Source organism: Euprymna scolopes, chromosome 1 (assembly GCF_053919585.1).
Source record: "Euprymna scolopes isolate OS-2025 chromosome 1, ASM5391958v1, whole genome shotgun sequence".
Classification (NCBI taxonomy): domain Eukaryota; kingdom Metazoa; phylum Mollusca; class Cephalopoda; order Sepiida; family Sepiolidae; genus Euprymna; species Euprymna scolopes.
The window spans coordinates 22,573,579-22,586,136 of NC_136482.1; the positions used below are offsets into that span (position 1 = coordinate 22,573,579).

At 33.6% G+C, this 12,558-nt stretch overlaps 1 protein-coding gene across 2 annotated transcripts in view; it reads left to right on the forward strand.

Annotated features, from left to right (window-relative positions):
- The window catches only part of LOC145285869 (uncharacterized), a 65,309-nt gene that overhangs the window by 26,529 nt on the left and 26,222 nt on the right, over positions 1-12,558 (forward strand). Inside the window, exons 2-4 of one of the 2 annotated variants that reach the window (XM_080134441.1) lie at positions 8-2,552; positions 3,860-3,995; positions 5,542-5,950. In XM_080134441.1, coding sequence (XP_079990567.1) covers positions 8-2,552; positions 3,860-3,995; positions 5,542-5,633 — 2,773 coding nt within the window. In that variant the 3' untranslated portion in view covers positions 5,634-5,950. Of the gene's footprint in view, positions 1-7; positions 2,553-3,859; positions 3,996-5,541; positions 5,951-12,558 lie in introns of those variants that run through there. The other variant, XM_080134356.1, reaches the window with a different exon arrangement.

A 12,558-nucleotide genomic window follows, 5' to 3' on the forward strand; every position in this document is an offset into this window, starting at 1 on the left:
CTTTCAGGTCTGATAATATGAATACCATGGAAAACCTTGTGCTTAATGCTGCTGACACAACTGAGGCACCAGGTAAATCACTGGACAATGGACAATTATTTCTCAATTTTAGCCAAAGCAACATTAGTCATCCAATCCTTCAGCCAGAAGTTGTTCCCATTGAAACCGATCCACATAGCACGGATGATTTCTATTATCCGAATGCAACTATTACAGAGCCCCAGGGAACAATTATCGCGTTAGAACCGGTAGAACTTAGCGATGAGAATGACAGTGATGATCCCCTCCTTGGAACTTCCTTGGATAGTCTTGAAACCTTCGGAGTAGACACTTTCATCCCAATCGAGCAAAATAGCAGTTATACACTGCCAAACAAAACTGAGTGTTTTGAGGGCAATGTCGATAATGTTGAATCTCAGGAAAATTGCATTTACAATGGTTCTTACGTTGGCAGCACTGGTAGCGATATTCCTCTGTTAGGAGCATCGACTGACAGCGAAAATGAAAATGAGTCTAATGGAGATATCGATTTTAATCCAGCTATTGGTGCATGTTCGACTGAGCCTCTAATTAATTCTCTCCCGCCTAGTGACCCGCATTATGTTTATCAACCCTCGACCCAGGAGGATCATGCTGCTACTTTTTATGCTCATGCAGAACCTAGTTTTGTATCACCTTGTTCCGCTGGAATGTCTGCAGGTGTAGCTAGTGATACTCCTTTGGTTAGCTTTGAAACTGATGAGCCAAATACTCCTGCCAATAAAAATGAAAATCACATTGTCAACTACATTGAATCTGGAGAGAATACTGAAGTTAGTCATTTCCAGCAGTTTGGCCAGTGTCCATCCGATCCAGTAAACCCTCTAGGATCATACTTGGATCCAGTTTCAGGAATAGACCACATGGATAGTGTTGTTCCAAGTGAATCTGATGCTTTCTTTCAGGAAGCAGAACTCTACCAATTCCAACAAGCTGAAAATGCCACCTGTAGCCTTGTTAATAACCAGATTAATGATGTCAGCATTGTAAGTTCAATCCTTGTCTGTGCTGCTGACGACACTTTAAAGGATACCTTGGATTCATCTGACTCCAATGATGATAGTGATGCTCCACTTTTGGATTTAAGTCCATGTGTATCTGTTGAAGAAAACCTCGACAGAGACCCTGTCCTTGAAGATGCACCTGCAGACATTCCAGCGGAACAATTTACTGTAGACATTGACAGCCAATCAACCGCGAACAACACCACATTTGAAACTGTAGATGAAACCAATACTAAGAATGCCAATACATTCAGCACACAAATAAGCGTAGATAGTACAGCTCCATTAATTGAGGAAAAACCTGTCAGAAAAGAGTTCTCTGCCCTTGAAATTCCTGCACACTTCCGGGTAATTGAATGTGAACCATCGTTCAATATGAGCAAAGCTGCACCATTCCTCCATTTGTATGGTAGCTCGAAATTACTCTCGAACCCTCACTGCAACAGCCGGGAACATGTCAACCTGTCCGAGGCGTGTATTCACATGCTCAATAACCTCAACAACAGCTACTCAAATATGTCTCTGATGCAGATCTCATCACTAAAAGACATCCGAGACATACATCTCGAAACGGTTGATACTGAATCCAAAGAGGAAAGACCTGGAAAGCATTGGAAAAATCTTTTTTCTTATAGCATCGGCTTCATGGTTATGTACATGGCTTTTGGATCTCTGAGACATTTACAGAGCAGCCTCAATTCAGAAGCCGGGGTAGGATTAATGACCCTGTCCTGTTTATTTGCTTTCTTCGTCATCGGATCCTTATTTGCTTCATATGTTGTAAAGAGACTTGAGCCACGGAACGCAACACTTGTGACCGTAATGTTCCATTTGCTCTACGTGATTAGCAACTGCTACCCTAAAGTCTACATTCTCATGCCTGTTTCTGCCTTGCTCGGTTTCTGGAACGCAGTTTCCTGGGGCGCATCTGGGACCTACATCCAACGTTTGGCCTGCGACTATGCCTCAAAAACAAATCAGAAGACAGAACACGTCTGCAGTAAGTTTCATGGCATCTTCTACCTCATCCTTTTCTTCTCTGAAGTATTTGGCAATTTGATATCATCCGTGATCTTAGGCAGCAATGCACCAGTTCCCATTTTAATTTCCCCGAACAACACCATGACACCTTCCCTATTAGTGAACCAGACCATTCTTCAACTTCCGGAAAATTACACCAACCAGTATGCTCAGTGTGGAGTTTCCTTCAGCCATTCCGACGATGTTGGCACCGATGCTGTGCCAGTCGACCAGACAACAATCTACATCCTTGTGGCCGTTTTTGCTGGGATGGACATCCTGGCTTTCTTTATCCTTTTTTTTTGTGTAGATCCATTGACCCTGTATTACAAGTGCGAGACCACGACCGACATCAAGAGCTGTTGGCAGGTGTGGCTGGACGTAAAAGCCGTCATCGTGTTCATGACCAACTGGAGATTCCTCATGCTGATCCCCCTCTACATGTTTAGTGCCATCCACATCGCTTATGTCAGTGCAGAGATTACCAAGGTAAGATTACATTCCTTCTACTTTAGACTGGAGTGGGTATATATGGAACAGAATTGTCTATAGAATCGGTAAACTGACTTCAAAGCTTGCTATGATGATACAGTGTTATCATCATCATCATCAGAATTATACAGAAGGCATCATCAAAATCAAAATCATCATCATCATTATCATTATGTTTAACATCTGTTTGATATGCTGCCATGTGTTAGACACTTTTTAGAAACTGATTCCCAAACCAACCTATTTCTGGCCAGGTCTTTATTTATCCTTCTTTCTCTCAAATCCATCCTTATCATTTCTTCCCATTTTCCCCTTGACCTTTCCCTGCCAACTGAACCTGCTACCTTAAGTACTCTACATCTGCTAATCCAAGAACTATCATCCATTTTTTCAACATAACCATACCATCAAAGTCTACTGTTCTATACACATCTCCCTATACTGTCCATATTTGATCTTCCTCTGTCATCAAGTTAAAAACTGTATTTAAGACTCACTCAACACATCGATCGTATTATTTCCTTATCATTTTTCTCCATGCAACGCGTATCCTCAACCCCCACTGACCAGTTTTCACTCTGCATGTTAGTAAAGACATTAATTCTCTAAACTGACTCCATCCACTTCTAACTTTTGCAATCACACTAGCACCTGCTCCACCCTGTACTCAACCAAAGTAACAAAACTTCTGAATGGCCTCAATAGATTCGACATCCAGAAATATTTTCTCCACATCTGAGTTTTCATCTGTCTCCGTTGTCTCACACTTATTGTATGTAAATTTGTTATTTTCTCTCAACCTAATTTCACTGTACTTCTTGTATACTCAATGTATGCAAGGGCCACAAAAAATTTGAACTACATCGCGTACTTACGGAAGAGATCATGTGAAGGTTGCCAACATCCCTAAATGAAAATGTTTCTTTGGAACAAACTGGATTCGAACTTGGCTCACTTAGGTTGTCAGTTCATGTCGCTAACCACTTAGCCACCATCACCTGGATGATGATGATGATGATGATGATGATGATGATGATGATGATGATGATGATGATGATGATGATTTTTTTTAAACTTCTGCATGTCAGTACAATCAGAAAAGCAGGAAACCAGGAGAGAATTTCAAAGTAACAGTTTGAGAGAAGACACTATTAGAAGTAGTAGAAGGCTTTCCGGTATCTAGGGATCTCTACATTGAAGGGGTGGGATTTTGTTGCTTGTCGATTTAGTCGGTTTTACATTGATGATGATTCTATCATTCATTGTTATGAATGTTTCTTAGTTTTGTGTTCTCGTTCTTGCAGGCCTTTGTTACATGTTTTCTGGGAATTCACATGGTTGGTTATATGATGATCTGCTATGGGATCTGCGACGCTTTCAGTTCATACATCACAGGTTGGCTCAACCAAATAACGGGCAGAATAGCTCTGATCAGCATAGGTAAGTACTTGCTGTAAGATATCTGATATTTGATGGCTTTGTGAAATTGCTGAGTTTTTGGAATTTTCTTGAGAATTTCTGTTATTTTATTGCATTTCCAATTTTATTCTTGGCCATATTTGGAGGTGGGTATTACAATCAGACTTGTTTAGGTGCCATCATTTAATTTTATCAAAAGAAGTTTTGATTTTAAAGCAAAATATTTGCAACAATTTTTTTTAAAGTGAATTTGTTAAATTTTCACATTAGAATAAGGATTTTTTAATTCAATTAAAAAAATGGCTGTTGTATTTTTTTAAGTCTTTCTTCTGCCAAAAATGTTATCCATCTCTGAATGTGGCCTCATTCTGACTTTTATCTTGATATCTATGTTGCCACATTTCCCCTCATTGTCTTAGAAAATATATTTACCTGCAAGAAATAGCTGGCAAAATGTCTTTAAAACCGTTATTACTATTAATGATTCATACTGATATTAAATAATTTGATACAAGTGTTTATATTCGGTTTATCTGATAAAAATTAGAGGGTTAGTCTTATGACTTTTGATAAATAATATGTTGTTACTTATGAAATTCAATAAGAATATAATGACATTATTATTCTATATTAAGCAATGCGATATAACTTAGTTAAACTAGAATATCGTTTTGTATATATTTATATTTTTTTATTAAAAAAAAATCTAAACGCTCAGCAATTAATTATGACAGTACGTTCGGTGTTCTTCAAAAATGTTATAAAATTATGTACACATAAAAATCTTTTTATATTTATATTTACATATTATAGGTTAAGATTAATTGCACAAATATTAATTTAAATGTCTGTTTTCTTAGATTTATTGTTGTATGCAAGGAGGATGAAAATCGGAAGTCCTTTTGCTCTGTTTTAAAATGTATTTCTTAAGAGTTGTAATTTAAGGCCAATGTTAAAAGAATATCTACTTAAAATGACATTTATTGCAAGACTAACACAAATTCCAAGAATTCTTTTAAAGAAATTACATTGAAAGTATGGAGCGAATTGAGTTAACCTAAAACTGATATTCACCAACTTTCTTGTAGAAATAGATTTCCAACTAGAAATAGTCACTCTTCTTGGATCCTTAATATTATTTAATAACCATGGCGATTTTAAAATTATAAAATGCACACTAATTGAACATTAATTTTTTATATAAAAGTGTACCTCTTATGGGTGTTAAAATAGGGGAATTAATTTCAACAATTTAAAATATCGTAATAATAAAAAAAAAATAACTCGTATTTATATTTATTTCTCAAATCTTAATCTGTCTGTTTTATGTAGGTTCATATATAAATACATATAATCTTAGAAAAAGACTTGTAATTTAATAGCAAGGCATTTTTCTTTTCTAACGATTCTTGACTTCTTTTCATGCAATAAGCCAGCAAGTAATTCGATTGGTTTCGAAGGTTGTCCAAAAAAATTTCCCATCCCAATTTTTTGGACAGCCTACATTGGTAAAAAAGCCAACAGAAAGAATTCTATTAAACAGAAGCCCTCCTACTTCTGCTTTCAGCTGTAAAGAGTATAATAGAGGAATTGATACACAGAGATGATAAAAAATTAAAGGCTTACAAGAAGATCTGTTATATTTACCCTCTCCGATGAGATGAGCCACGTTGCCCCATTTTCCATGGGTAAAGAGACCAAGAAAGAGCCGTATTCTCACCTGTCTATCGCAGCCTGTTTAGATGGAATTCCCAAAGCAGAGTGTAAGCCAGCCGAATGACAAGTGTGGGGATCCCAACCCCTGGAATGACAACCAAGCAGATAATGCCTGAGAGGTTAGTGAACCTATGGTGCAACCACAGAATTGTAGAATGCAAGAACCGCCATCTCCCATGTGCCGAGTGCATTGTGCCAAGATGTAATCTAGCCATCTGTTTCCTGGTTCCACCCATTTCTGAAAGTAAAGTAAGATTTGCCGAGTTCTACGGTACGTATAACCAGTTTTTGTGTTGACATGAATGTGGCGAGCTGGTTCAGGGACCAGACTTGCTTTCTTTTTTACTCTTTTTTACTTATTAATAATAACCAACATTTTTCCTCCCACAGGGCCAGAGGATACACAATCAGTCTTCTATTTTTTTTTTAACTCAAAACCGAAAAAGTATCTGTAGACACAAACTAAGGAATATCAACTTGGAACTTCTGTTGGCATATACAATCTTCTAATCTTTCTGTCTCTCTCTCTCTTTTAAAAAAGGAATTTTTTGGAAGAAAATTTGTTTCTTCAAACTCGCTTTCCTTGAAAATTTTATTTTATTTTTTATTTATTTTTTTTTATAAACGTAATCCTGGTTCTGGTAATGCCTTGGAGTGAGTGTGTATCATTAAATGTATGATAGTAGCTTTATATGAAAGTGTACATGCTGAAGGATATACATATGGCTGTTTTAAATGTGAGTGTGTATAGGTGAAACTGACAAGCTTTTCTTACTAAGCACAACAGTTAGTAATGGCATTGTTAAATAGTAAATTTAATGTAAATAAAATAGCATAAAAATAAGGTATTATTAGAATAAGTGTGATCTATTTATATATAAAAACATTCATTTTTTTTGTTGTTGTTTCATTTTACTTTAGTTGAAGTTCTAAGAAATCAAGGAGTCCCCTTAACATTTGATCTCTACATAAGATACGTAGATATTCAAATAGTCCATTAAAGCTCTCCTTTATCTCTCAAACGTTGATTTTATAAAGGAGTTAAAAACATAATTTTTCTTTTCCTAATCAATCATTTAAATATGTACATATTTCTTGTGATCTCTTATTCTTGCTAGATGCCAGGATAAAAATTCACCTAATCTGTTAGAGTATTCAGTTTTGTGTTATTACTTGGGGTAACAAAACTTGAAGAAAGTGTTCTCTTCAGTCAGTGTGAGATCTTATTTGAGCTGTGAATACTATGTGATTTTGAATATTTAGGGTTTGCACATAGGGAAAAGTATCCTCATGCCATGCTGTCCTAACAAAGTCCTATATGGAGAGACTTTAGACACTCAAGGATCATTCAAGTTCTCTCCTGTAGGAATTCAGGTTCCCTCCTGTTTGTCTTCATGTGTATCTAATAAAAACTCTCAAACTATTCTTACATCAAGTGTTTTCATTCCTGGTTTTGAACAATTCGCATATATTATTCCATTTTCACCCCAAACAAGGCACAGTGCTATTTTGATGCAAGGGGCTACTATCGGGGGCATAAGTTGCATGAATACTATGTGGGGAGTTGAGCAGCAAGATGTCTGTTCACATTACACTTGAACTTTTGCATGTCAGTACAGTTGGGAAAACAGGAACTCAGAAGGGAGTTCCAGAGTCTAGCAATTCTGGGGAAGAAACTATTCGAGTAGAAGGCTTTCTTGCATCTAGGGATCTCTACTGTGTAGGGGCGAGATTTTGCTGATTGTCTGGTTTGTCAGGAGTATTTATGCCAAGAGGGTACAAGGGTTTGTAGTTCGTCAGAGTATCCACCATTAAAATACTTGTTGAACAGGCAGAGGGATGCAACATTTCATCGATGGGACAGAGGTTGTTTGGATAACAGTTCAGGACCTATCAGGTTGACAACTCTCTTTTGAACCCTGTCCAGAAGTGAGAGACAAGTAGCAGATGCACCAACCTAAATGTGGCAACAGTACTCTGTACATGGGCGAATGGTGGTCTTGTAGAGGTACAGGATACTTTTAGGCGTACGTAACTTTCTAGCACGGTAGACATATATATATGTGTGTGTGTGTGTGTGTGTGTGTGTGTGTGTGCGCGTTAGGAATAAAATAACTCTTGAATTCTCATGTGTGAGACTCATTTATATATAAGTTTTGTAAGAAAAATATGTATTCCATACCTATAAGATGTTTTAATGTTACAGATGAAAATAACCTCAATACTTAATAGGTTATACAAATATTATGTTCATAGGGTACAATTCGAAATATTTAAAATGTTGAACAGAATTTCAAGTATTCAATACCTTCTTTTATATCTACACACGTTTCTGAGATTCAACTTTATTATCAATATATCAAGATTATATTTTCGTAAAATTTCCAACAAATAAAGAATTCTCCTCATCAATGTATTAACATTTTTCTGCGTTTCTCATAAAAAAGGTCTGAAAATTCAGGAAATTATTATAAAAAATCCTTATAATCAAAAGGAGAGCATATTGATTACAATTTAGCCTTTATTAATTAAAAAAAAACAACAGATTGGCAACGTAGTTTATATGGTTTAAATCACCATCTTATTTTCAAAAATAAAGATGGCAGATATATTTTAATTAATAACTTTTTAGAATGACGCTCATCTCAGGGTGTATGTAGAACTGTATTAATATAAAAAAAAAAAAAAACAATACTCCTTAGCGTTTGTGGATATCATGTAATATTTTGGAGAACTGATCCATAATATAAATATAATAAATAATTTTTTTCTCACATGAACAAACAGTTCTGCAAGAAGTGAATACGTGGATTAGAGAAGGGGGGTAACTCTGTAATGTCGTCCTGCTTTCTGTAGAAACTCGCCCATTACTAACTGATGTGACGGTTAATATTGTTAATATTTGATTATAGTATTTAGAGGCTTCATTATCTTCTGCGTTTACTAATATTATTATAAAAAGAAGAATAAAATAATAATAATTGCTTTTTCTTCTTTTAAATTCATTTTTGTAAACTTAATGTACATATCATATTTTTATCCACTTTAGTTATAAGAAATATTTTTATTGCATACCAAATTTACATTTTTCATTTGTTCATTCATAAAATTTGCATATTAATTGTGGCTTTTTACATTGCATTTGCACACACACACACACATATATATATATATATATATATATATATATATATATATATATAAGTACATATATATACTTGCATATGAATATATTTTATTTGCATATGTATATGTGTGTATGTATATATATATATATATATATATATATATATATATATATATAAAAGAATAAAAATGCACTTATATATATATATATATATATATATATATATATACATATATATTTCTCGCATTCTTTTATTTAAAATTTTATGTAGTGAATTCATATTTCTTTCATCAGTTAATAATTTTTTAAGTTGTTAAAAAAATCCTATTTTTTATATTTATTGAATCGAATACCTTCTCCTACATTTCACTTTTATTTTATTTTTAATGTTTAAAAAAAATTTTAATTTTACATTTTTTTCGCATAATTTTCCAATCTTATTTTCATAAAAATTCAAATTGTTTGTTTTTTTTTGTTTTGTTTTTTTCGCATAATTTTCCAATCTTGTTTTCATAAAAATTCGAATTGTTTGTTTGTTTTTTTTTTTCGCTTTTCCTATGTTCTTTGATTATGAATAAGGGTGAAAAAAATTGTTTATAAGTAGGAGTAAAAAAAAAAATTTACTCCACCAAGAAAAGTCAAATATTGAAAACTTCACCAAATGTCCCTTTTTTTCCCAATTTTATATTTTATTCATCCATATCTGCATTCTATATGATATTAAAAAATGTATTGTTTTTTTTTTTTAATATCTTTAGCTGATTCTTCCGTATTGTACATTATTGCATTGTATTATATTACTATTTCTCTCTCTCTCTCTCTCTCTCTCTCTCTCTCTCTCTCTCTCTCTCTCTCTCTCGATGTTTTCCATCTTTATTTTTCTTTTGTCTTTATTTTTCTTTTGTTTTTATTTTTTATATTCAGTCTTCTTTAGCTTTAAGAAACATGTTATGACATTTTCCAAAATGTTATCATTGAATGGTTATGGTGTTAATTTTTGTTTGAGAAGAGTTCATCTTGATTGCATATGTATCCATCACTATCACTTTTTGCATTTATTTATTTATTATTGCCATTAAATATAATACTATTAGCAATATTCATGTATGTATCATTTCTAATATCTATATCTACACATATATGACATATTATGTATATATTATATTCTATCTAGTCTATTTCCATTATTGATGTTTTCATTCATCTTATACAATCATATATGTTCATGTATATATTCATATATATATATAGTAATGTATTGTATTTATTATTATATTTATTTTTGCTATGAATTTGTGATTATGCTTTACAGGAAATAAAATTTTCTTTTGACAATTTTGAGCATTGATTGAAAAAAATAAATGCCTAAAAAAGCCAATGCTCAATGCTCTTTCATGTGCAAATAATAATATATGTGGCTTGTTTGGTTAAAACCTGTGTATGTTGCGAATGGCTTGCATTAAAGGTTTATTTTACAGCAACTATATAATCTATGGATTTGTCTAGTTGTTTGTTTTGGTGCAGAGACCTTCAATTGTATTTAAGGTAAAGCTAGTTTCATTTATTCAAATATGGGTTGTCTGCTCTCTTTTTTTTACTTCCATTTTCTAGAAAGCAGGCGAGACGCTGGTGACGATCCAGATAAGGTTCCTTCTGATTAATAATTAACGTGTTAAGTTCTAAGTGACATTCTTTCTGGAGGTTGAAGATTCAATCTTCATTCAAGCGATATTAAGAATACAATTGCAAATTACTCCAAACTTCTCCCCGATCATGGCTGATGGAACAATAGTATTCTGCCTTCTGGTTTAAATAAAGTATTCCATTCGAAATTCCATACAGATTCCTGAGTCCGATAGAACTATCCCAAGGTCAACAAAATACACTTGAAGAAGATCGGAGGTTACATCAACCGAAACGTTGTGATAATAACACTGAATATCATTATCGTATGAATCCAAAGATTTTATTGTTGGCATTGGTTTCCCCCATAACTTTCTAGTCAGAATTATTTCTAGAAAAACATCGGGTACTTACAAGAAGGGCCACGAAAGGTTGCCAACATTCTAAATGAAAGTATTTCTGTGGAACAAGCTGGATTCGAACTTGGAACACCCATATTGCTAGTCAGTGTCGTTAACCACTTGACCACCGTCACTAAAGAATTAAAACAGTCGTACAAAGAATTTAAATAATACAGATCAGCTTCCTCCTAGATAAAATAGAAGCCCGCCCTCAGTTCCTCATAGAACTGAATGGATTTCTAAATAATAAGATTATTATTTAGAAATTCATTCTTAAACTGGAGAAGAAGGGCTTGCTTTTAACAATTCAGAACATTCATCAACTATTTTTAAAAGAAATATATTTTTATCATAAAATATTTTATTTCTAAAAAATTTGATTGGAAAAAGATAATTCAGTTGATTATTTGTTCAAAGAAATCTTCACAAAATTTATTATTATTATTATTACAACATATTTTATTAAAAATAAATAAACTCTGACAGACAAATTCGTTTCAGTATTTGATTAAAAAATTCTTACATTTTCAATCATAAAAATATTTCTGATAAAAGACATGATTATGGTAAAGATATTGTACAAATTGTTAATCAGAAGGGACTATATCTGTATCATCACTGACGTTCCGTCTGTACCACAAAATCCGTAAGTCAAGAAGAGTCGACAATCCTATACCCTTATTCAAATATGTTCACCAAGTTATAATTTTTGTAAAAAGAATAATTTGCTAGGCTATCTGTTAGGATATTTTTAAACATCATTCATATACAGTTTAGGCCAAGATCACAGTGTAGTATCTGTTCTGATACTGCACTTCACCTTTTCTGTCCTCAGTCACTGAGGAATCCTTCATGACTGAGACTATTTTTACTTTTGTTCCTATCCAGAGCACCTTTTTGGGGGAAGCTGGATTTTCTCCACATTAAAAATCGACCTTGTGTCTAACTCTGCCCTCGTGAGGAAGCAAGTAAATAGGAACATTATGTTTAGATATCCACTTCGTAATCTACTGGGAGATGATCTCTTAAGTTTTCTACAACCTCTTCCTCACAAAAGAGATCTTGCTAGTCTTTCTCTACTCTATCATTATTTTCATGGAAAATGTTTGACTGCAATCCAATTACTGATTTTTTTTCGTGTGAGACATTCACTGCAAAAACTCATTTTCTTTTCACGAAAGGCAAAAACAACTTTGTGCTTGGAATCAAACAGAATTCCAAGAACTTTCTATCTATGGATCATGTTACTACAACACTGCTTGAATTTTACATAATATAAAGTAAAACACGGTCTTTGCATTTCATGGATATTTGCTACTCCACACTATGGTTTGGTTGTTTTGTTTTACGGCATATCAACCCGTTTTTCAGGTTATTTAATGCCGAATCCAGTTATTTTGGAAATAGTATTCATGTTGTATTCAGTTATTTTGTAGAAGGTTTTTATTCTTCAAGCTCTTTGTATCTTCAAACGCTAATTTTTAGTGTTTGGTTTAGTTATTTTATAGTAGATTTTATCGTTTTTGTTATCGGTGCTGCAGAACATGAATGAGTTTTGCAAGTATTAATGTTACAGTATTAATGTTTGATATATTTTAAGTTAGGAAACCAGTCAGGAAATGGGGGAGATACAAAGAGAAAGGGGAAATGGGAAGAAGAAAAAGGGGGAAAGGTGGGTTGTTGTTTTTGGTTTTGCAGAACATAATTAAGTTTTGCA